The sequence below is a fragment of the Myxine glutinosa genome, chromosome 4, assembly GCF_964187855.1.
Source record: "Myxine glutinosa chromosome 4, kmMyxGlut1.1, whole genome shotgun sequence".
Taxonomy (NCBI): Eukaryota; Metazoa; Chordata; class Myxini; order Myxiniformes; family Myxinidae; genus Myxine; species Myxine glutinosa.
The window spans coordinates 1,211,018-1,237,553 of NC_136264.1; the positions used below are offsets into that span (position 1 = coordinate 1,211,018).

At 45.7% G+C, this 26,536-nt stretch overlaps 1 protein-coding gene across 1 annotated transcript in view; it reads right to left on the reverse strand.

The window, feature by feature from the left end:
* Positions 1-8,555: 8,555 nt before the first annotated feature.
* The window catches only part of RB1 (RB transcriptional corepressor 1), a 286,072-nt gene continuing 268,091 nt past the window's right edge, over positions 8,556-26,536 (reverse strand). The window contains exons 19-20 of the mRNA XM_068111807.2: positions 13,681-13,745; positions 8,556-9,978 (exon numbers count right to left, since the gene is read on the reverse strand). Coding sequence (XP_067967908.2) covers positions 13,681-13,745 — 65 coding nt within the window. The 3' untranslated portion in view covers positions 8,556-9,978. The remainder of the gene's footprint in view (positions 9,979-13,680; positions 13,746-26,536) is intronic.

Genomic DNA, 26,536 nt, shown 5'->3' on the forward strand with positions numbered 1-26,536 from the left:
AAAAAGCGAGTGGCTGCCAAACCCCGTTCACCCATTGCTCATGTACGGCGCCCACCGCGTAGTCGGAGGCATCCGTGGTGAGGGCGATGGGAGCGTTGAGCACCGGGTGAGCGAGCAGTGTTGCGTCGGCGAGGGCCCGCTTTGAGCTTTGGAAGGCCGCGTCCATTGCTGCGGACCAGACGATGTCGTGCTTGGCCGGCTTGCCCCGGAGGGCTTCGTAGAGGGGCCGCATGAGTTGAGCAGCGCGGGGCACGAAGCGGTGATAGAAATTCACCATTCCCAGGAATTCCTGCAGGGCCTTTATGGAGCGGGGACGCGGAAACGTGGTGATGGCCTCGACCTTGGTTGGCAGCGGCACGGCCCCGTTCTTGGTGATGTGGTGGTCCAAAAAATCAACGGCCATCGTGCTGAAGTGGCATTTGGCTGGGTTGACGATGAGGCCGTGCTCGCTGAGGCGCCCGAACAGTGTTCGGAGGTGGAGGATGTGCTCGGCCCGGGACGTGCTGGCGACGAGGATGTCGTCCAGGTAAACGAAGAGGAACGGCAGGTCACGCAGCACGCCGTCCATCAAGCGCTGGAACGCCTGAGCCGCGTTCTTGAGGCCAAACGGCATCCGTAGGAATTCGAATAAGCCGAATGGCGTGATGACGGCCGTTTTAGGGACGTCGGCCGCCCTGACAGGTACCTGGTGATATCCCCGTATGAGATCGATTTTTGAAAAAATGGAGAGGGCGGAGAAGTCTTGGATGTGCGGGATCGGATACCTGTCGGGGGTGGTAGCGTCGTTAAGGCGGCGGTAGTCGCCACATGGGCGCCAGCCGCCCCCTGGTTTTGGGACGATGTGTAGTGGCGAAGCCCACGCGCTATCGGAGCGCCGCACGATGCCGAGGTGTTCCAAAGCGTCGAACTTGGCTTTGGCCACGGCGAGCTTGGCTGGGTCGAGGCGGCGGGCTGTGGCGTAGACCGGCGGGCCCATGGTTGGTATGTGGTGCTCGATCCCATGTCGTACTGCGACGGCCGAAAACGTCGGCCGCGTGAGGGCCGGGAACTCCGTGAGCAGGCGAGCAAACTCGTTCGCCGCCGGGAGGGCGCATGCCAGCTCGGTCGGAGCGGAGCTGCTCAATGTGCATACCAGGGAGCTGAAGGTCTCGGCGTTGATGAGGCGACGCCGTTGGACGTCCACCAGCAGTCCATGTGCGCAGAGGAAGTCGGCGCCTAGCAGAGCCATGGGCACGCTGGCGGTTACAAAAGTCCAAGTAAAGCGTTGGCCGCCGAAGCAGAGGGTGACGTTGCGCGGGCCGAAGGTGCGGATGGCCGATCCGTTGGCCGCAACCAAGGAGGGGCCGCAAACCGCGGACTGCCTGTCCTGATCGGAGGCGGGTATGACGCTCAGTTGGGCGCCGGTGTCGCACAGGAAGCACCGTCCGGACGCTTTGTCCGTGATGAAAAGTAAGTTGCCCGTGTGGCCGGCGCTTATGGCTGGTAATGAACGCCGGCCCGGCCGTTTCCCGGCCTGCCGAAGGTGCACGGGGGTCGGCATGTCCGGGCCTTCTGTCCGAACCTGGCATGATAGTAACACCACGCTTGGTCAGGTGGAGGCCCCGGTCGTCGTGCTGGAGGTGGTCGGCTCGGCGTTGTGGCCGCCAATTGCGTCGGCAGTTCGGTCGTCGACCGTGCCGGGTGCTCGGGCGCCATGGGCGTTGCGCGGGACGGCGGTGGGCCCCAGGTCGCTGCTGCAATGCATTGGCCTGCCGCGGAGATCTTGTCGGCTTCCCTGGCGAGGGCGCGGGGATCCGTGATCGTCGTGCTCGCCAGGGCGAGGCGTACCGGGCTAGGCAGCTGACGGAGGAACAGCTCCCGGAACAGGAATGCCGGAGAGTGCTCGCCGAGCAGCGAAAGCATGTAGTCCATTCGCTCGGACGGGCGCGTGTCGCCGAGCTCGGGCAGGTCGAGCAGGCGCCGTGCGCGTTCCGCCGATGGGAGGGCGAGAGCGTCGAGGAGGAGCTTTTTAATCGTGCCGTATTTGTCAGCGGCTGGCGGGCTCTCGAGGAGGCTCAGGGCGCGGGCCGCGGTGGCTGAACCGAGCGCTGCTACCACATGGTGGAAGCGGGTGTCGTCGGCCGTGATGCCTCGCAGGGCGAACAGGGAGTCCGCCTGGGCGAACCAAACCGCCGCGTGAGCCTCCCAGAAGGTAGGCAGTTTAAGGGCAACTGCCGTGTCCATGTCGGTAGGTCACCAATGAAGGAGCTGTGCTCCCACGTAATCGGAAGAATGGACGCGACAAAAAGCTGGAATTCGTCCGAGTTTCTTTATTGTCACAAAGCAACTCAGGTACTCTGAAAAGCCCGTTTATCGGGCAGCAATATATATACACACATTATCCCGGAGCGTTTGCCCGGGAAAGGCGAGAGGGGGCGTGGCCGGGCGTCCTGGTCGCGGCCTGGCAAGTCGAGGGCGGGCATGCCCGGGCGTCCCGGACGCGGCCTGGCAAGTCGAGAGCGGGCGTGGCCGGGCATGCCTGGGCGTCCCGGCCGAGGCCTGGCAAGTTGAGCGCGGGCCTGCCCGGGCGTCCTGGACGAGCCCGGCATGGTGATCGCTCCGCGTCCTTGGTAGGTGCAAGGCGATTGTGTAAACCCAGCGGTAGCCGCTACAATACAGTTATATCACAAATATAAAGACAATGGTTTTCAATTACCTTTGTTTGTTCCTTTTCTATAATCCTGAGCACTATTTTGTGGCCTTTATTGGATTCCTTGACCCAGAAAACATAGGATTAGCATATTTAATTAAGTTTCTAGGTTGACTAGAAGCCGAGATAGCGCAAAATATGTATTTTAGGGCGGCCATTTTGAAAATCCAAAATGGTGGCCATGCAGGTGTCTGTGCAAATGCCAACATTGATTTTCGGATTCTCCATGCTCTGAAGATTCCAAAAATGTGCAGGTTTGCTAATCTCGCTGTGGTGAAATTGTCATCTAAGTTACGACCCTGATGTTATTCTCCTCATTTCCGCTACGCGACTCCTCCGCAGCTCCTATAAAAGAGACTGCCGTTCAGCGCAGAAGGTAGTTCTGTGCCATGCAATTCCATAGCACCTCCGGGGTTCCGTAGAATGGTAAGGATTCTGCATTGCGCGCTGCATGCTCGCTACACTAGATATCACCTGTATACACCTGAATGTACCTGCAGTAACACTAATACTATGATTGCTGATTCTCTCTCTACATGCTGTCTGAGATCGGTCACGATTAAACTCTACTCTGAGACAATGTTGTTTCTCTGATTTTTACAACACTCCCAAATTTTTGAACAAAATTATATTTGTTAACATAGTGAACCTGACTAGTCGATAAGACACTACAAATGACAAAACAAACCAAGCGGTTGACAGACACATATGAGGACGATGGGACACGCAATCTCATGCACAAAATAACTAGAGAATGGCTCCAAAATACTGGACTCGCACAATGAAGCGGAACCGAGGACGAGGTGGCTGTGGCTGCAGGACGACGATAGTTGTAGCTGCAGTGCGGCTGTCCCAAGCAATGTAATGCAGATAGATGGCACTGCTGGGCGATGTCCTCGTCAAGAGGAATCCCAGGCTCACCTAGAAAAGCTTGCCACAGGAGGTTATATGGTTGATTTGAGTTCATTAGGGTCCCCAGTGATGATTTCTGGTGGGTGGCCAAAAATACGGCCAGTGGCAATTTAAAAAATTCAAGATGGCTGTCGAGCGCCGTCTCAAAATAGAGTACCGTAAATCATAACTTTTGAACCAACCATAGTAGAAACTAACATGACGCCACTTTTCAACTAATTTTGTGATGAGAAACTCATTTCTGATGTCAATTTAGTGTTTGGGGACCACCTTGATGTCAAAATCCAAGATGTTTTCCAGTGCCCATCTTGAAAATGGGCCAATAATGCAATTTGTGGATGAATAAGCATATAAACTAACATAGTACCACTTTTCCCACTAATTCTGCGATGGGAAACTCATTTCTGATGTCAATTTAGTGTTTGGGGACCACCTTGATGTCAAAATCCAAGATGTTTTCCAGTGCCCATCTTGAAAATGGGCCAATAATGCAATTTGTGGATGAATAAGCATATAGACTAACATCGTACCACTTTTCCCACTAATTCTGCGATGGGAAACTCATTTCTGATGTCAATTTAGTGTTTGGGGACCACCTTGATGTCAAAATCCAAGATGTTTTCCAGTGCCCATCTTGAAAATGGGCCAATAATGCAATTTGTGGACGAATAAGCATATAAACTAACATCGTACCACTTTTCCCACTAATTCTGCGATGGGAAACTCATTTCTGGCATTAGTTTGTTGTTTTGATATCATCTTTGTGTCAAAATCCAAGATGGCCGGCAGCATCGATGTCAAAATAGTTTAAAATATCATGCCACTCATTTTGTACTTCAAATGTTTTAAAATGACAAGAAATTCATTGAAATTGTAAACTTTATATTCCAATTAATTTTGGTCATAATTTCAAAATTATATCAGAAGACAAACATAATGTCTAAATACAAAGAGATAAAGATATTTATCGACCATAGCACAGACTAAGCACAAATAAAATTTAACAACATAGAATGTATCGGCTCATCGTGACTCACCTATTGATCACTCATCCATGATCGCTCTCATAATCCTCTTCATTTTGTTGAACTTGTGATTGTTTGTGAGTGAGAAGGTTTAAGCAGGCCTTGCCTCCTTCACATGCACAGAAGATAGTACAACCTACCTCAGCACAACCACAGCTGCATGATTTGCAAGCGGACAAAACACATCATCACCTGATACGTTTGAGAACGTCATCAGGAGCCACTACGACTCCCTCAACCACTGCACGGGGGATGAGCATGCCTTTGTGGTCACCGTTTCCAACCGAACATACAAGGATCCATGATAGGTAGAGCCTTCTTTAGGGCTGTCTTCCAAATGTAGACCTCCAGGTGGCATCGCATCACGTTCTCATGGAAGGCTTCCGATGTCGGCGGGAGTGACCGCAGCTTCGGAGAGGTTGCTGTGCTTTTCCCAGTGCGATGTTTTCACATCTTGTAGCATTATGTTATGCTGGTGTAGCTCCCCACAACTTTCCCATACGCAGCGCATATGAATGCTGTTGCTTGTGAAACGACTATTTCTTTGCAGGCATCAGGGTTTCCTAGGGCACTCAAATCTTGTGAAATCAAGCTGCTTTTGTGCAACCTTAACAGCTGTTCCCTTCCCAATATCATGGAGTTTGATAACCATGCAGGCAACATATATGGCATGAACTAAAAGCAGGTCGGGGAAGATATATGCATGCTTAGCAGCAATCGCGCAGATATCGATGACCCGGGCCTCCCTTGTTTGAAAGTTGCCATCTGCTTACAACTGACCGCTTCCGTTTTGTCACCATTGGCATCAATCAGGGTGAGCCACCTCCACTGTCAGGACGCTGAGGAGAGCACCATCAGGGAGAGCGTTGTGGTAAAACGGGTCGATGCAGAACTCAGGCATTGAGCAGATACTCTGTCGATCTGCTTGGTCAGCAGCAATCCATGCCTGAGATTCTTCCTTGTGATGGGTCATGACAGGAGAATGTGGTTCATCACTCATTGCTTGGAGGTCACATGCCAGTTCGCCACATGTGGTAAAGCTCAGTGCCCACATGACCATTTGATTCTGATTTGTGACGATACCGACAGGTCCACCAAGACCATGGCCGAGTCGCATGTAGATCGTCTCAATGAACGTATCAGTCCACATGCCATTTATTGTAGATCCTCAGGATGTGCCTCACAAAAGCCTGCTCTTGAAACCTCATCAGTGATGGAGATAAACCCCTTAATTTGTGGATGAAGAAGAGGCCGAATCTCACATAATTGTGACATCCAGCTGCATGAAAGAATGGAAGCATGGCCTCTGCAGCCGCCATATGGAGGGTCAAATCTCCCCCAGGGGCTGCCCTCGACAACAGGAGCATGATCACAACAGGGCGTATGAGGTTGTTGATCCACATCTTCTGGTCTGGCTCTTCTCAACCCTCTCGTTCAGTGTGACAATGAGGTCAATCATATACTGTATGCCAGTAGTGACAGCAACTGACTGGAGAACCTCTTCACAGATCATCCATAACCCACGGAAGTTTTGTGGGAACCTTTTTCCAGACATTTCGTCCACATTTCCAAAAGTGCTCGTCAGGGCCTCTCACAAATCTTCATGAGCATACAGTGCCTTCAGAAAGTATTCATACCCCTTGACTTTTTCACATTTTGTTGTTACAGCCTGAATTTAAAATGGATTTAATTGACATTTTTTGTCACTGATCTACACATATTGTAATACCTCATAATGTCAAAGTGGAATTTTTTTTAATCGCAAGTTTTACAAATTAATTAAAAATGAAAAGCTGAAATGTCTTGAGTCAATAAGTATTCAACCCCTTTGCTATGACACTCCAAGTTGAGCTCAGGTGCATCCAATTTCCTTTAATCATCCTTGAGATGTCTCTACAACTTGATTAGAGTCCACCTGTGGCCAATGCAATTGATTGGACATGATTAAGAAAGAAACACACCTTTCTATATTAGGTCCCACAGTTGACAGTACATGCCAGAGCAGAAACTCTACCATAAAGTCCATGGAACTCTCTGTGAAACGCAGAGATAGAATTGTGAGGAGGCCTAGATCTGGGGAAGGGAATAAAACAATTTCTAGAGTGTTGAAAGTTTCAAAGAGCACAGTGAGCTCCATCATTAGGACATGGAAAGAATATGGAACTACACAGACTCTTCTGAGAGCTGGCCGTCCGACCAAACTGAGCAACCAGGGAAGAAGGACCTTGGCTTGGTCAGGGAGGTGACCAAGAACCCAATTACCACTTTGACAGAACTACAGAGTTCCTTGACTGAGATGAGAGAACTTGCCGGAAGGACAACAGTCTCTGTAGCACTTCACAAATCTACGCTTTATGGGAGAGTAGCGAGACGGAAGCCACACCTGAGAAACATGACAGCATGCCTGGAGTTTGCAAAAAAGCATGTGAAAGACTGAGAGCATGAGGCAAAGGATTCTGTGGTCTGATAAGATGAAAATTGAAAATTCTGGCCTGAATGTAAAGCGCTATGTCTGAGGGAAACCAAGCACAGCTCATCCCATCTACCACCATCCTCACCGTAAAGCATTGTGGTGGCAGCATCATGCTATGGGGATGCTTTTCAGTGGCAGGGATTCGGAGACTTGTAAGGATAGAGGGAACAATGGATGGAACCAAGGAGGATGCATGGTGAAATGTTGGGGGCAGAACAAGCAATGCTTCCTGAAATCAAAAGTTTCACCTTCACATCATAGCCACTTAGGCTCAGGACCACTTGCTTCTTCATCCTCTTTCAGCTTTCTGATATGCGCTTTATGATGTTTGACATTGGTTTTAGATGTGTAATTCGACACATGAGAGGGATGAACAGTGATCACTGGATTATCTGTGACATTTTTAGGTCATCAAATTGTTTCCATAAATCGTCCTCATACTCATGATAGTGACATTCTTTGTACATCAGTTTTGGAGTTCTTCCTCCCTTTTCCCACAGTTGTATATATCTCGTTGGAAACAGTGAGAACTAGAATGGCACTCAGTTTGAAAGCACACCTCCACCAGGCTGAAAAGTTTACGTTTTGTATCCCACCGATAGGTCGAATCTGGATTCGGACTTGAACCAAAACATAATCGGCTTGTTCTTATTAAACTATTGGATTTCAAGAGCTGAATGAGCTGGAAAGAGCTGAATGCTTGAGACTGGTGTTGTGTGTGCATTGCTATTACATGGGAATAAAATGCTTCAACTGTTCCCGACTATGACTCCTGGTTAGGCCATCTGCCTGTGCAGTGGGAGACGCGGTTTTGCAATCGTTACTTTATTTTAGCTGTTGTTTTTGTCGACTTCAGTTTGAGTACAAAGCGGACGTGGGTCGGTTTTACATTTCGGGATGCTTTCTCGTTGTTCTTTGCACTGCTGTTCAGGATAAGCTACAATTGGCATTAACTGGCTTCATGTCTTCCACAAGTGTCAACGACATTTATCACACCTGTAGGATTTACTGTAGAGAGGTCTTTGATATTTGATATCCTCCAAATATTTCATTTCTGTGTTTACCTTTTTTTTCTTTTCTACGGCTCATGTAAGATCTTCATTATTTTCTCTCCTCTGTTTCCCTTCCATGTTATTTTATCCTTTTAAACTTGCGTTGCGTATTTTAACGCTCATGGCTTTTTCATTATAGCCCCCTTTTAATTTTGGCGTCGTTTTCCATTGTTGGCTCTTCTCGTTTCTAGCTTGTTGCAGTTGTTTACAGAAACCCAATCACTGTGCATACCCACTCTATTGCTTCCTATGAATTTGCTTATCTGTCCTATGTTGTATTTTTATTTCCTTTTTTTTTTGACCTTGTTCTCTTTTTTTCTTGATAATTTCCTGCAAAGCACCTTGAGACATCTCTCTGTGTAAGATGCTATATAGAGCCTATTTTTAATTATTTCCAGCACAAATCAAAACTGAATAACTTTATTGGGAACACATTAAAGTTTAGGACAATTTAATCCAACAATGTAGTACATCAAAATCTAAACTTCTGAAATTAAAGACAATATTCAGATTTGTTGTACAATAATGGCATTTTCCCAAAAGCATGAACAGCAGGGTGTCCACAAATTACCATTCCAAATTCAAACCGACATAAATAAATAGTAAAATGGGATACAATGATGTGGTTCGGTGCACGTGAAAGAACATCTATGAAAGTTTATTTACCTTTAAAAAAAAAATCCCAGGTGTCTCCTGTGGCACATGACATCACATTTACTGCAAATTTACCCCACAAGAAAAAGCGCAGTGTGTTGCCCAGGTTATAGGGATTACATCGGCGACATGGGTTCAATGAAGTTTCAGGATGACCTACGGGGGACAGGATTTCCTTAAGTCTACACTTAAGTCTTGTGCCATTCCAGTTGTCACCTGGGAACTTCAGGCCACAAACAGGTCAGCTTGACATAAGTTTGACATTTGCCGCAAAGGCCCGGACCGCTTTGAATGTGGGGGACTTGCTATCGAGAGACAGGGAGGCAAGAAAGGAAAACCCGCTAACGTTCATCTCTGCAAGGACAAGTCTATACCTGCGATGATTGTGGTCGATGCTGTGGGTCCCTCCTTTATTGCACTATTCAGCCATCGCATAACGTACAATGCTTGGTGAGCACGCCAACGAACGAAGAGATTCGTCAAGAGTGACGACTTGCACCATCATCACGGGAGACGGTCACATCGAGAATACAGATTCGTGAGTGGTATAACTGGTCTATGGAGACCGGTAGCATCATGCAGAGGAATTGGGACAGGCCGGGGGATAGGCCGGTAAAAAACTAGTGGTGAGGATGATGAACACGTTCAGCACAGTCCCCATAAGTCCATTGGGATTCGGGTGATGATCTTCACAAAAACACTTCGATAAATGTTCTTTCACATGCAGAAAACCACATTTTAAGATTTTATTTTATTGCTTTTTTATTTTATTTATATTTTATTGTATCCCATTTAATTATTTTATTTTATTGCTGTTTGAATTTGGAACGGTTATGTGTGGACACCTTGCATATTCGTTATTTTAATATTGGCCAATGGAGTGATTAAAACATGTATTAAATATTCGTTAATAAAAAGAATAGTTCGAAACACATCAAACATTGGCCATCTGGAACAATAACAATGAGTATCGCTATTCGTTACTCCAATAACTTTTATGAATGAAGAGCTAAAAACATTTAACCTGGGGCCATGGAAAAAAACAATGAATATCAACTGGGAAATATGATAGGCCGAAAATGAGGCAACGGGGTCAAACCCACAAGGGCCGAGGACCTATACCTTTCCCACGATCTTGTGTTAACACAATCGCCCAAACTCAGGTTTGGATTTCTGTTGAGAAAAGGATGAGAAGAACAAAGCGTCGTGAATTCCGGCTGGTAATCCAAGGTTCCAAATTAAAGTCAAACAAAAGGAGGTACGTCAAAAACAATCACTGATCATTATGGAATATTTCACTTCACTACAATGTACTTTGGTAGGATGAAAAGCCACAAACACACCAGGACGGTAGCTTGTAGCTGGGTCAGAATTCGATCCCAAGTTAGACAGCTCAGATGTGAGTGTGTACTTCTAGGCTATCCTGCGGGTCTTATGTCGCTTTTCTTTAACTCAACAGGGTCATTGAGGAGGAATTTCCTACTTCCCATGGATGCCAACTTATGGGGTTTGTCCATTCTCCATCCTTTAAATGCCGAGCAAGCAAGTCAAACAAGGAAGCAGCACATACCATTTTTGAAGTCTTTGGTAAGACTCAACCAGGGCAGAATTGAGCCGCAGACTTCCTACACTCAGAACGGAAGCTCTAACCATTACACCACCATGTCTGTTAAAGTTTGGGTGTTTCATCCTCATACATTGGCAATGCAGTATACTAGTAGATTAAGGAAAAAGTGGCTTAAACTACTTCAGTTTACTCTTAAAGTTTCCTCATTTTAATTTTACTAAACAGTTGCACTACAATGGATTCATGAAATCATTTGAACGATTATATTAATCACCGCATCGTGTGGAGATTAATATAATCTATCAATTATTGATTTCATGAATGAATCTTGATGAATAGATGAATGAATCTATTAATGAATGCAGAAAATGAACTAGATGGCATGATCTACAGTCACGCCAGTGTTTGTTGCCCAGGATGTTTTGCATCAACAGAATCACTACTAAAGTAGGGAGGACAGAGAAAGATAGATAGAGAGAGACAAAGAGAGATGGACAGACACAAAGAGAGAGAGAGAGACAGACAAAGAGAGAGGGAGAGACAAAGAGAGAGGGAGAGACAAAGAGAGAGGGAGAGACAAAGAGAGACAGACAGACACAAAGAGAGAGAGAGAGAGACAGACAAAGAGAGAGAGACAAAGAGAGAGGGAGAGACAAAGAGAGAGGGAGAGACAACGAGAGACAGAGACGGAGACGGAGACAGAGAGAGACAGACATTGATTTATAGATATATACGGAGAGATATCTACACACATGAAGAACTCGTAGCTTATTATTTACTGAAAATACCAAGCCCCTCACATTTTTTCAACTAGTGAGTTCATGGAACATGATACCCCGCACAGCGTTAACGTATATACTTGAATCGTAATAACATAATGGTTTTAAAGATCCGGAAGTTTTAGCCCGACTGAAACAGTCCTATACACCAACCACCCTTGTACACTGTAATAATACGATGTTGAGTCCCAATTTAGGAAGAGGCTTTATTGATTACCAAATAACTTAGCATCAATCAGCATCGTATGTGCATAGCCATACGGTGTGGCCTCTTCTTCACCCGGACAGTGCACCCTGTCACATGTCACGACCTCATGCTATATATTGATAAACAGACTTGGCATTTAATATGGAATATTTTTTTTGTGGGGGTGAACTTACTTTTCAAGATGTCTTAGAACCAAAAGTTCATTGGAATTATGTTGAAATTATTCTAGATTTTGTTAATGTGACCTTTAAAAGAAACAAAAACCACATTTGACATTTCGAAGCAAATAAATTGATCCTTGAAAGTGATGTAAACTGATATCAAACTCAATTCATGGACAGTACTGTGTTAAACTTCTGTGCGTTTTCCAGAAGTAGCTCTTTATTTTGCACATTAGCCAAATTTTTTTTTAACAAAAACAAAAGTTAAATTATGACTGGGGTTACAGACAGTAAAATTACAGTTCAGTACTTCGTGTAACCCCCACGAGCATTCAGGAGAGCACGTACACGTTGAGGCATGCTGTTCACGAGATTTGCCAAGGTTTGGACAGGAATCGCTTGCCATGCAGTTACAATAGCCTGCTGCAATTCACGCACAGAGGCAGGCTGCTGGTCCAAGTTGTCGATTTGACGCGTTAATTCTGCCCACAAGTTCTCTATCGGATTCATATCCGGGGACATGGCAGGCCACTCCATATGCTCTACACCACGGTCAGCAAGAAAGTGTTGGATCATGCGAGCACGATGAGGCCGTGCATTGTCATCTTGGAAGACAAAGTTTCCTCGAAAGGCTGCACGAACAAATGGAAGCAATGTTTCTTCCAGAATGGCCCTGTGCGTGAACTGGTTCAGGTTTCCATTCAGAACAACCAGGTCAGTTTTGCCCCCTGCATGAAAAGCAGCCCAAACGGTCACCCCACCACCTCAAGCTTGGACTCTTGGCACTATACAATCTTCGTTGTAGGCTTCATGCACTTGTCTGCGCACTCGGACGTGGCCATCTTGACGATAGACCAGAAATCTAGACTCGTCACTTAAGATCACGTGATTCCAGTGTCCTGGCTGCCATTGACGGTGCGCTCTGGCCCAATGCAATCGGCGCTGGTGGTGTTGTCTGGTCAGACGTGGCTTTCTTAGGGGACGCCTGGCATGATAGCCTGCTTGAACCAGTCGTTGGTTGACTAGCCTTCTGGATACAGGCACATTTGTCAGTTGCTGCCACTCAGCCCTAAGCCGATTAGCTGACTTGGTACGGCCATTGCAGACTAACCGGTGCAGCTGGCGATCATGTCTCCTTGTGGTTCTGCGTGAACGTCCTGGCTTCAGTATTGGAGTAGGGACACCCCTCTGAGCATTTCGTTTCAGGATATTTGACACCTGACCTTGAGTGATGCCATACTGCCAAGCAATAGCACGCTATTTCATGCCGGAATTTCGTAAAGCCAACACTAAATGACAAACAGCATTGTCGAGTTGACGGACCATCTCCAGGGGAAGCGGCAATAACTTTTGTAGACGTGCAGCAGTTGTTTTCCACTAATACAGAACGCAACAACCCTTATATACCCGATTGTGAAGCCAATCGTCAAATGTACCTGTCCGTACATTTTGTCACGCCACCTGTGATATAATCCTGTTATTGACTTCTTGCTGCGACAGACAATCAGTGACATGGTTATTTTAACAAAGAAATCACCGAAGCGTAAAAGAAACTCACCAGATTGATATACCGAGTTCAGAAATAAACCCAAGTCCAGAAAAAAAAAAAATTCCATATTAAATGCCAAGTCTGTATATCATGGTTCTTGGAAGTATTATGAAAGCAATTTATGTTCTGCAGTCTTCACGTACTGTATATAATTCAATTTAAATCAAGGTTTGAACAGGTTTAAAGGCACATAAATAAATATATCCCAGGTTTTACCATCGTTTTCCCCAGTGTCTATTACATCACCCTATCCAACACATTACATTAGTTATTCATGCCTTTTGTTTGTCTTTTATAATGTCCTAAAAAACAGCAAGTTTCCTGATTGGAATGATTTACAGTTTTGTTTGACTGCCAGACAGGCAGACAGAGTATTTAATATTACCTCGCTCCTCTGTGCGCATGTACAGCCGGGACGAATTCAAAACCAAAGTACGGTAGAACGGCAAATTGTCTTCCTATTCATGTTCAAAATATAACATTCAATTTAAATAAGTTGTTCCTCGATCATAAACACCATTGAGAAAGGCTATGGGAATATTTCTGCTGTGAGCAGCAAGGTTGTTCGTAGACATCATTTAAAAGTTATACCATGGCAAGAGAGAACTTACTTATTGATGACACAGACGTGGTGTATTACCACTTTGGTTGTCTTTTGTAGGAGGTCTTTCTTCCACTGTAATCATATGAGAAGAGGAATGTGAAGGAAAAACTTGCACCTCTATTTAAAGTTACCTTTTCAATTCATAACTGCTAAGCTTTCTTTTATAGACAAACAAGTTCACTTTACATGCATGTAGACAAGAATTTCGAGAATAATTTAATGTAGTTTGGAGCAACAGTTATACATATAAATGTCAATAACTGAGACCTCTGTTAATGAGTGATATAATTTTTTTTTTTTTTTTACATACTCATTTACACATTTAATAACAAACAGTGCAGATGCAAAGGTAAATATTGTTGCATGTACAACCATGTGAACCACTCTAACAGCAACCACAACTGCAGCTAGAACAGAGACTGAACATCGTGGAGATACCTCCAGGGATGACTGTAATTTAAAAAAAAGAAAAAATAATTACAAAACACATCCCAGAGGAGAATGAGCTTTGTACTTCGACCGGGATCGAAACCCTGCCGGTAATCAATCAGGGTAGTTAACCCAATTTAATCCCTCCAGGGATTCTCAATCATCCCAATTGTGTTGACACAGGAAAGTTGGCGTTATGAACTGACATGCACGTAGGTAGGTTTAATCAACACTAAAACAATGAATACATCACACTTTATATAATTCAAGAAGTGTCTGTTTGTTGGTTTTGTGGAAGTGTAAATTTATAAAGCAAGGAATTCCTATGAGCTACAAACCTGTTTTCCTAGTCTGCAATTTTTTGCTTTGTGGTTTCCATCCAGAATTTGGGAGTTACTACAGTTGGCAAGTTATCTCCGGCACTGCCCAGAATCGTGGCTCGAGAAGAGTAAAAATTCTTAGTGGAGGCAATGGCGGAGCACATATTGTCATAAATGACTGAGGGAAATAATATTACAAATAGGGTTTTTCCAAATAATGTAAGGTTGGATCGAGTTTGTCTTATTGGAGAAAAGATATTGTTTCTTGGTAAATAATTAAATAATACAACTGTAGCCACAATGTCTACCAAGGTTCTTTGAAGTGATTTTCTGGGTTATCAAGGCTTAATCGTTTCAGCTCGAGGTCTGGCAAACTACCATTGTTTAATAAATTAGATGTAAATATTTGTAGGGTGTGTCCCCTCCCACCTTTGCCTACGTGACTTCTGGGGGATGGTAGTTCTGAAGTCCATCCTCAACTTAATGTTATTGAGTTTTAAAACAAAGCTAAACTGAACAACGGTTCGGAAATCATAAAGTATGAAATCCATGTAGGCTCGCTCTCTCTGGCTCTCTGCTTCTCAGTAAAGATCTTTTGTGGGATTGCAGTATGATTTTGGACTTATGAGGGAAAAGATGAATTTGCAGGTTGACAAAAAATGTGGTTGTCATAGCTCCCTGAGACAACAAAGTTCCGCCTGCAACAAATTGAACTTCTGAGTTTTAGATCTTGACAAAACTACGTATGGGTTTTTAAGTATGACAAATTGTGAAGTAAATACCTATTTATTAAATAAGGACTTTTCTTATTTAATTGCATGCCTGTTTTGAAGTTTTAACATGACTTATTAAAACTCATGTTACTAGTGTGTTAATTTGCAATATTGTATAATAACCCTTGCATCAAACAATAAATGAATTACAGATAAAACCACAGAATGGTAAATCATTTGGTATAGTTTTAATAATAAAGGCGCTGTAATTATTTGGTTGTGACTAAGGGTAATATTGTTTAAAAAAATGTGCTTTGAAATAAAGTAAGTGGTCTTTGTTTTTGTCGTGTCGAAAATGAGTAAAAGATATATCCACTTCGCTGAGAATGACCTTCAAATGTTCTTGAAGTCATCATACAGGATTAGAGGGAAGGTGCGCTCCGAGATATCTGGCAGGAGACAATGGAAAGCAGAAAACCGCATTAAAGAATTTGAAATGCAAACCTGCTCTCAGCAGGGAGCACCCTCATCCCAATATTTCACTTGACCAATCACATTGTATCCCCCGATCCTTGCTCCCTCCCACCCAAACGTTTCCCAACCAATCCTACTGCTCTCCTCCCTTCTCCTCGCTCCTCCCCCCTCCACTTGCTCCTCCCATTTGAAATTGTATAAGAATCAGAAACTGATGTCTAGTTAGTAGGATTAGCACTGGGATTGTAAGATGTTGTAATGTTGTACTTAGGATACTTCACTTGGCTGGTCGATTCTATATGTTCATACTGTATGTTAACTGTATTTTATGCATGCTACTGTATCCTTATAATGATTGTGTATGGTTACCTGTATGTTGACTGTATACTGTGCATGCTACTGTATCTCTATGATGTTTCCTTTGATGTACATCTCTACTGTACCAGGATTTCACTTGGGACCTTCTGTGAATCTTGCAATGTGCTTTTGTGAATTGTAACGTGCTCTCCTTGGTTTGATAAGGGTTATTGTTTTTCTTGCTGTGTATTTCTTTGTAGACAGAAAGTGTTATCCTCCTCGGGAATTAAAATTTGTGACTCTCTTCTGACAAGCTTATGGACATTGAATTTTTGGTTCATCTATTACATACTACTGTAGGAAAATATTCCTAACAGTTTGCTTGACTTTTATGCATTCCTAAACTACAGGACGGAATGAATTGAAAACTGGTGGTTGTGCTCAAGGTGTACACAGCAAGGTTTCAGGTGGTTAAAAAAACGAGCATTTCATAGCCTCTGTGGTTCTGGGGTGGAATTGGGGTGAGGAAGAGGGGGGGGGGGGGGAGTGGTGATGCAGGTTCTCCATGTAAATGTGCATCGTATAACATTTCTCCCAGTATTACGGGGGATTACTAATCATAATAAAATACCCCAAAACTCTGCATCAAAACTATAGAGATAATAGAAGTGGGGAAATTATTATAGTAAATATACCGTTTGTGTGTTTGTATAAATTAATATGCACTTCTGTACCACTCACTATATGGAATGAGTTAAATCAAATGGCAGTTGTATCTAAGGTGTACACTGAAAGCTTTTCGGTGGTTAACAACCAAAAAAAAAAAAAACCCTCCAAGTTGAACATTACAAGAACTGAAATGCTGGATGGAACAAGTTGAAAATTGGTGGTTCTGCTGAAGAGCGACATGAGAAGGGTTTAGGGGATGAAAAAAAATTCATAGTCTCGGCCTCCAGGGGGTTCAGGGTTGGGTGTAAGTCCTAATACTCACTGGGTAAATGTTTATCTTATAGCGTCACCTGGTGGAAGCTGGTATATTACAAGTCACAAAACAAGTGTAGGAATTAACCCATCCGTAAGGACAGGTTCTTTGGTAGGATAAATAATGTAATAGGAACGACACATGGGAAGTAATCTTGGATGAGAGACATGGCGATAAATAACGACAATCACAATAAGCAAACAAGAAAGAGCAATCAGAGATTGCAGACCCCCACCAGGACGTGTTTTTAGTGGTTTTAAAAGATTTTGTGTTAAAACAAATATGGCGGCCGAACCACGTGATCGATGAAGTCATCATTTTTTTTTTCTTCACCAATTTATCCTTAGATGATGCTCAAGGAATTTCATCTTTATTGGATGAAGTTTTGTGCTTGTCGAATGATGACATCATAATGGAGGAACCTATGACGTCATCATTAACAAATGTTATTCCCCATGGAGAGTTCTTTACAATGAGCCATGTCTCAATTTTTTCCATGCCACGCTTTCAGAGATATAGAGGTGCAAAGTTTTTCAGTTTTTCCAAGATGGCGCCAGTACCACATGACCTATGATGTCATAATTATTAGAAAATTCTACAAGAGGAGGTGCACCTAGGGTGAAAATTTCCTGTCAATCGGACCAATGGTTGCAGAGAAAATCATATATATTCTGTGCGGACAAACAAACAAGAAGACGTCATGCGGAGCACGATACTTGCAAAATCCGCCCGTCCCCCCCCGCCCCCCAACGTTTTCCATTGATACAGCAAATTGTCCATTTCATCAAGATTAAAATTGACGATCTTGATCAAAGCTCGGGTCAATAGGATGAAAAGGGATGATTTTTCAGATGAAAATTGATTTTAGAAGTTTGACCTTGAGTTGACCTTTGACGTTTTGACCTCAAAAATAGTTGGTCTCCCAATTCAGTGAGGCGTCATACAAATGCTGTTCAATTTTAATTTTCAAGTCAACAGGATGAAAAGGGATGATTTTTCAGATGAAAATTGAATTTAGAAGTTTGACCTTGAGTTGACCTTTTACCTTTTGACCTCAAAAATAGTTAGTTTCCCTATTTAGTGACTCAATGTGCAAATGCTGTTCAATTTTCAAGTCCATCAGATGAAAATTGAGAATTTTTGAAACTTGGCCTAGGTTGACCATTTCGCCTAAGTTGACCTCAAAAATAGCTGGTGGTTGAATTCAGTGACCAGATATGCAAATGCTCTTCAAATTTCCAGTCAATCGGATGAAAATTGAGGATTTTAGTAATTCGGCCTATGTTGACCTCAAAAATACTTGGTGGTTGAATTCAGTGACCAAATATGCAAGTCCTCTTCAAATTTCAAGTCCATTGGATGAAAATTGAGGATTTTAGAAATTTGGCCTATGTTGACCTTTTGGCCTATGTTGACCTCAAAAATAATTGGTGGTTGAATTCACTGACCAGATATGCAAGTCCTCTTCCAATTTCAAGTCAATTGGATGAAAATTGAGTATTTTAGAAATTCAGCCTATGTTGACTTTTTGGCCTATGTTGACCTCAAAAATACTTGGTGGTTGAATTCAGTGACCAGATATGCAAGTCCTCTTCAAATTTCAAGTCAATCAGATGAAAATTGAGGATTTTAGAAATTTGGCAAAGTTGGTGACCTTTGGCCTATGTTGACCTTTTGACCCCAAAAACAATAGGCTTCTTGCTTATGGCCAACTCTGCCATTTGGTGAAGTTTTGTGATGATCGGTTTAGATTTGTGACCTGTAGGCTGGTGACAAATAAGCAAACAAACAGACAGACAGACAAACAAACAGAACCACAAATGCAACTGACCAATATACTTGAAAAATCTTCGATTTTGCAAGTAACAAACAAGAAGACGTCATGCGGAGCGCGATACTTGCAAAATCCGCACACTCCCCCCCAAAAGTTTTCCATTGATACAGCAAATTGTCCATTTCATCAAGATTAAAATTGACCATCTTGATCAAAGCTCGGTCAACAGGATGAAAAGTGACGATTTTTCAGATGTAAAAGGATGATTTTTGAAGTTTGACCCTGAGTTGACCTTTGACATTTTGACCTCTAAAATAGTTGGTTTCCCAATTAATTGAAGCACTATACGAATGCTGTTCAATTTTCAAGTCAATTGGACAAAAATTGATGGGTTTTCAGATGAAAATTCATGATTTCGGAAGTTTGACCTTGAGTTGACCTTTGACCTTTTGTCCTAAAAAAAAGTTGGTTTCCCAGTTCAGTGACGCAATACGCAAATGCTGTTCTATTTTCAAGTCAATCGGATGAAAATTGATGGTTTTTCAGATGAAAATTTATGATTTTGGAAGTTTGACCTAGAGTTGACCTTTGACCTTTTGACCTCAAAAATAGTATGTTTCCCAATTTAGTGACTCGATATGCAAATGCTGTTCAATTTTCAAGTCAATCGGATTTAAAATGGCGATTTGAGAAATTTGACCTCCAGATGACCTTTGACCTCAAAATCAATCGGCTTCTCAATTGGGACGACCTATACAACTAGGTGAAGTTTCGTGACGACCTGTTTAGAATTGTGACCTGAAGGCCGGTGACAAACAAACAGACAGACAGACAGACAAAAAGACAGAACTACAAACGCAACCGACCAATATACTTGAAAAATCGTCGATTTTGCAAGTAACAAACAGACAAACGGACTCAAATGCAATACCCTCTCCTCTGGCAAGAGTAATAAACAAATCCCCAAAGGAGCCACACACACAATAACCATTCAAATAGCACCAGCTGAATGATTGAGCAGACAGCTCATCGTGAAGTTAACAGCAGGAAAGCAGCCTTGAGTGAGCAAGATGGACAGCAGCCATTTAGGGCGGGCCTGTCCCGGCAGCAGTAGAGCACACGAGGGAACACCATTGGTGTGCAGCAAGCGACCCAGCTCGTAACACACAAAGTCAAGAGACTATGTGCCCCTTTCATTCCAAGTCCAACCAACCTCCCCTTTGGGTCAAATCTTCGCCCAGGGCACATTGGACCAATGGACTGGGGATGGTCTGAGGCCCGCCTCCCCCACGTAAATGGACAGCTCGATGGGGAATAAGAGACTTCTCATTCTAATGATGGGATGGGAAAACACCGTATCACCCCCTCCCTACTCACTCAGTAGTTCGACACAAGAGACATGTGACAGGACATCCTTAATCTCTGTAGCTACTAAAGGTCAACTTATGTCATCTACCAGCGATATACCAATATTTGTGGCAAAACCCCTCTTCCACCTCTTTTATAGGGGGACACATACGGATGGGAAGCACAACTCCATGAGACCTTGCTGTTTTGAGGCATCATACCAAATTCAGTCCATCATCGGTCGGGTATAGTTTGTGAGATGTTTTTGTCAAATGTTAACGGGCATACATACGGACAGACGCCGGGACCCACTCTGAGGTTATTTCGGAGAAATAACCGAATAAATGCACAATGGCACTTCCTGCTCCACAGCATGTAACCCTGCCATGGCTGGCACACATGGCCAGACAGATCATGATTGTCTTTCACACACGTGACATGTGTGCCTCTCTCATGGAAAATCTTCACATAGCCCCACCTACAAACATGAGGTCTTTACACCCCCAAAATTAATGTCTAACCTGTCTATAAATTACAAACGCATCATGGGCAACAAAACCTATTATGCCAGGTCCCTATAACATGGCAACTTAACCTACTTGAAACACACAGACAATACTACACTTACCACAGCGTAGCTATGGATCTTCCCCTCCCCCTTTCACATAACAGAATATATTATGATGCAAAGATGAACTGATTAGAATTCAGCATAAAAAGGTCAAAGGTCAGAGTCTATAATAGGTTTTCATTACCACAATAACATATGAACGGCTGTAGGGAACCAACTCAAACTTGGTAAAAGTATGCATAATGATGTAAAGATAAACGGATTAGATTATGGGGTCAAGAGGTCAAAGGTCAGAGATCCCAATCGGTAAAAAAATCTTTCACTGCACTAACTTGTGAGCCAGTGATGGGATTTTGACCAAACTTGATATTAGTATTACTAGCAACGGTACCCGCCCTATGGGCGGGGCTTCAATTGGGAAGCCCAAATGAAAAGGCAAAATATTGTTACAGATACGACTTTGATGGTATGGTGGGCCGAGCGGGATGGCCGCCGTATCCGTACAAGTTACCCCGATTGCACCCGGGGTTGACTAATCGCGCTATGCTGGCTCAATAGGAAAGAGAAGACACCCGGCTGGGTTATAATGACACAATACGACACCAGGGGTTCAGTTCTCAAGTATATTCGTACGGAAAAAGGTTAGATTACAACTACAAGAGGGACAGCATAGGAAGACAGGCACTTAGACACACTCTTATATTAACCCTAGACAGACCACAGATAAACGGGACAACGCTGACTCACACGGGATTTGATGGCAAGGAAAGCGGCAGTCGATGGCTCAGGTGCACCTGGCTCAGGGACAGAATCACGTACGGTGGTGTCCAGCAGATGCGGGGAGGTCGCTCAGCGCTCGTGGGTCGCGACTTTGGTGGAGATGCCGGGGAGGTCGCTCAGCGCTCGGGAGGGTGGCGTCTTGTCCTTCCAAGCTCGGGGCGCATCTGACGTCACGTCCGGCGCGGGGCCGCGTATATCCGGCGGGGAGTGACACGCCCTCGGCTCGTTAGCGCCGCCCCAGATGGCATCGGCCCATGGCTTCTCATTGGGTGCGGGGGTTACCGGCTCCGCCCTTGACGAGGGGCCGACAGGGAGCCCCTTCGTGGTAACCCCGTGGAGCGCGTGGTCAATGGCGGCTAACCGAGCCGGAAGGAGGACGCCCACTCCCCATGCCGTCACCGCGCCGCCCCCCTCTTTTGTTGTTGTTGTTGTAGTTGGCGCTTCTTCATGGGGAAGAGATGCGGAGAGGTATGGGGAGGTCCTAAACTTCCTAACAGGTGCCATATAATCACATTCTGGTGCAACGAAGAGTCATAATTAATGGAAACAAGTCCTTAACTGACATAGATTAAGAATAACTAGCAAGATGTCCTATAATTGTCTACGTGTGGTGCGGGGGACCTGGGCACGACATTTAATGGGGGGATGAAGGGGAAGATCGGCTCTAATGGGTGTTGTTTACAGACAATGGGACTAGGGAATGGGGTAAGGGAGAGTTGGGGAGTATCGGAGAAAATAGGGGAATATTTACAAGCGGATATGGAGGCCAAATTCCATATTCGCAACATTGCACCCTTCTCTACCCTCGGGGCGTCCCGACCCGATAAATCTTTACCTACTTTAGTGTGGCACGCAATGTAGTTCCCTCTACTATTAACTCTACCCTGAGTGCGACAGTTTTATAGATATTCACAAATGAGTAAATATGTCCCCCTGCGACGTTGCACCCTTCTCCTCTCAGAAACACACCCACAGGATAACCGAATCCGGAAAGAATTCTCAAACTAAACATACAGCCGGTAGGGAGCATTATTTACAAGACTACGCTGATATCTACACTACGATCCAGGACCTGTCTTTGGAGGAACACATGCAGATGTTATGCATAGAGAGAGCGCGCTTGCCAACATCGATACACCAACCCACGAGTGCTCTGTGGCCGACGGCCTTTAATAACGTGCAGAGCACCCTTCCCGCGCATCAAAAGCACCACCCCACCACCAATCGGTGCAGTCACCATTGTTCATTGGAATAAAAATAAATTCGACAACCCCTAACCCTGCAGGTGTCTCTTGCTCTTCTTGTGGTGCACTTGGTGTTACTTAAAAGTGGTTCACCTGTATGGCATAGGTGCCACGTTGACCCATAGGTCCATCCCCGGGTGGTGCTTGGCCGCAAACGAACTGCGGTCCATCGTGGGTGGCCACAAACATTGCGGTCCATATGGTGTATCGATCCCGGCAGCAAGCAGCGAAAGTGCAGGCCCACAACTGCGTCGCCAGCACCTCTCTCTCCTCTCTCTCTACCCCAAAGCCAGATCCTCGGAGGTGGGAGACAAAAACAAGACAAGTGAGCAAGGTGGTAAGGGCGCAAAAGTGCACGCAATGCAAGGTGATGCACACTGGGGGCACATGGGAACCAGGTGAGACAGGTACGTTCCTACCGTACGCCCCCCCCACCAGGTAACCTACATGGCCCCTCCCTTACCCCTTACTGTATCAACAAAACACAACACTACCCATAAACATCTACTTTACAAATCCACAAACATCCCTACTGTCTTCCCCGTTCCTCCCATAAACCAAATTCGTCTTCTCTCCCTCCTAACCAATCAAATTTGCCATTTTCAACTCTCATCAAAATTTGCCATTTTCAACTCAACATCAAAATTTGCCATCACCAATTCATCATCAGTCCCTCCTAGGGAGGGAGAGATGGAATCACCCCAATGTCTCATCCACGTCGTGATGCGTCTCACAAATCCAACAGCAATTCTCATTTCTGCAACACAAACAAAGAAAACACAGGTGTGGAGTCATCATCATCACCACAGGTAAGTGGCTGCGTATGGTGCGACAGGTTCATCAATCCTAACTATTTCCTAAATGACTTTAACAACTTTACACTACCCGGGGTCTTTCTCCGGCCAAACCATTGGCCCTCTTACGCTATGGGTTCTAAAAACCAATTCCCATTGGCCAAACTGTGGTGCTCTTCAATTTGGGGTCTCACTCCCCCGATTCATCTCCCGGTGCCCTCGTACAATTTCTGGGCTGCGGCGTGTACCTCTCCCAGTGGGTCTACCCACCTGCACACCTCCACCACTGCAGTTGCCTCCGAGCTTACCTGCTCCTTGCCCTAACCTAACTACCTGGGGAAGGCCCTCTGGCACTCTCCCCACTCGGTGCCCTCTCTGGCACTGGGCTACCCGGGTCCATCCTCCGGATCCTCGGGCCCCATCCACAACTCTACCGGCTCCCAGAGCCCACCTGCGGCCTCACCTGGCCGACATCCTCACAGTGGTGGAGTGCCCAACCAACTACACACACTAACAGGCTACACGCCCAGCCATTTCCACAACACTAATGCACCCATTCACAACACCATTCTGCAACCGCACCACAGATGCCAATATCCAACCACAATTTACCTGTACCCTCTACCTAACACTTACACTACCCGCCCCGGGTACTCGTGAAAGGGGTCCACTCTTCCCCCATCCACACCTTCGCACCATGCACACCACTCCGTACCACTCACTCCAACTCTCTCCACACACCTGTACCTGCACACCTGTGCTCTCACACCTGGTGCCACCTGCACCCTTCTCTCCCCAAGCGCATTCGCGCTGATCCACAACACTCACTACTCATACACTGCTCCACACACCTGTCCAGTTGCACACCTGTGCAATCACACTTGTTCAATCCTCACACACACAGCATCATCTCAGCTAACTACTCCCTTCTGAACTTGCGCTTCCCAGTCGTCCCTTTAAACTATTGCGCTCCCACGTCATTATCATCCACACTAATCTACCTGCGTCCCCACTACAGGTATCAGTCACTAACTAACCTTAACGTAACCTAAGGTCATCTTCTCTAGATCCCTACACACAATATCCTAACCCACCCGGGCTAGTTTTCACTGCCATACACCCCATAAGCTATTGCTCCTTTGCCCCCCCTATATGGGAAGGATGGTGGATTTGCCATCCCCCCACATCGGGGGTCTCTCACTACCAATTTTGCACATCAAATTTCAACAAATTAAAAATTTGCCAATCATCTGCCAATCACTGTACCATTACCAATCATCACTCTGCCAATCCTTTGCCAATCATCAAATTTTGCTTTTCTCTAATTTTGGGTCCAAAACACTAACCTCATCACCCAGTCGACTCACTAATACCTCTCGGTGCGCCAATTCCTGTCCAAAGCCCGGCTTCGTAAAGCCAAACAATGGATGCTGGTTGTTTTGTGCTCGCGGCTGGGTGCGTCCGGCATTCGGTGCAGGGAAGGAGGTTTACCCGGGCCGAGATCCCACGCACCATCTCGGCGTGGAGCCATCCAATGTCCCGATCTCGACCTGCCGGACTGCCTCAACAAAAAGTGGTCGCCATGACGACTCTTTCTATCGGGCTGCCTGCTCCGCTTATTGGAGCACGGACGCGGCCGTTCAAAGCGAGGCCCAGCGTGGGTCGCGCACGGCGGTCCTTTCGAACCCGCCGTGGCTCGGATCCCCGCTGGTTCTCGCGGCACGCGAAACCCGGCACGCACCGAGGGCCCGCTTCGGCTAAAAGTCGACCTAACCTTTAACCTGTGTAACGTCGATGCTTCACCTGGACGCCTACACCCCGCAGCCCGTTCCTTGCTCACACATCCAGCCGTTTCCATGCCCCTCGTACCTTTCCTTACACACCCAGGTACCCTCATTCCACTCACAGCCTTGGTCACACACCTGACCACCGAACACCCTGGCACACATTCGTTGCTCGCACACCTCACCAATACACCGCTTCGCACCCCCTCCTCGGTCACCTCCTCTGTGACAATCACAGGTGTGCTCTCATTCGCACACCCAACCACGTGCCTCACCACCAACTCCAGCGTGCATTCCCACTCACGCTCTACCATTCCAGGTGTGCATCCTTCCATCCCAGGTGTACATCCTCGCTCACCTGTCACAACTAACTCACGCTCCATGTCACTCTCACTACTTTCACCTCCATTCCTGACAGCGCACTCACCCTTACTCTTGACAGCACACTCTTTCCTCATGCACCTGTCCGTCACACACCTTTCTCGCGCACACTCTCCCGTTACACCCTCTGTAACACTCACCACAGGTGGACACTCTTCCTTACTTCTGACAGCGCACTCTTTCCTCATGCACCTGTCGGTCACACACCTTTCTCGCGCACACTCTCCCGTTACACCCTCTGTAACACTCACCACAGGTGGACACTCTTCCTTACTTCTGACAGCGCACTCTTTCCTCATGCACCTGTCCGTCACACACCTTTCTCGCGCACACTCCTGCGCACACTCTCCCGTCACACCCTCTGTAACACTTACCACACCGCGCTTCCATGTGCTCCCTCGCACACGCGCTACGACCGACTCACTCTCGCCAGCACCCTCACTACTCCTTGGCACGCACTTTTTCCTCACACACCCCAGAGTCGGACTTTCTCGCACACCTCCTCTTTCGCACACCAGACCTGTCGCACACTTCACCAACGGCCTCTCACGAACACCCGGGTCCATCTCGACCCCCAAGCTCCTTAAATCCCCTGGCGCATCATACGCGCGACCATATTGGTCACCACTTACACCGGGTCCTCTTCCTCTTCGCTTCTCCTCCATCACCTGCGAATCCCTCATCCGGTTAATGAGCACATCATCACGATCCAAACACAGACTTTGGACCAATTCTTTTATCTCCTCTTTTATCTCTTTGTTATCCCCTCTCCGTCGCTTCTTAATTTCGCTCATCCCTTCTTCCACTTCTTCTAATTTGTGCTTCACCTCTTTTATTCCCCGGTACGTCTCCTCAAGCTCGTCCTCCAAGGCTACCTTGACCGTTTCCATGTGCGTCCTCACCTGCCGGTCCTTCGTCTCCATTACCTCTATCACCTCGTCCAACCTCGTTGTCAGTCCCTCACGTACCATCT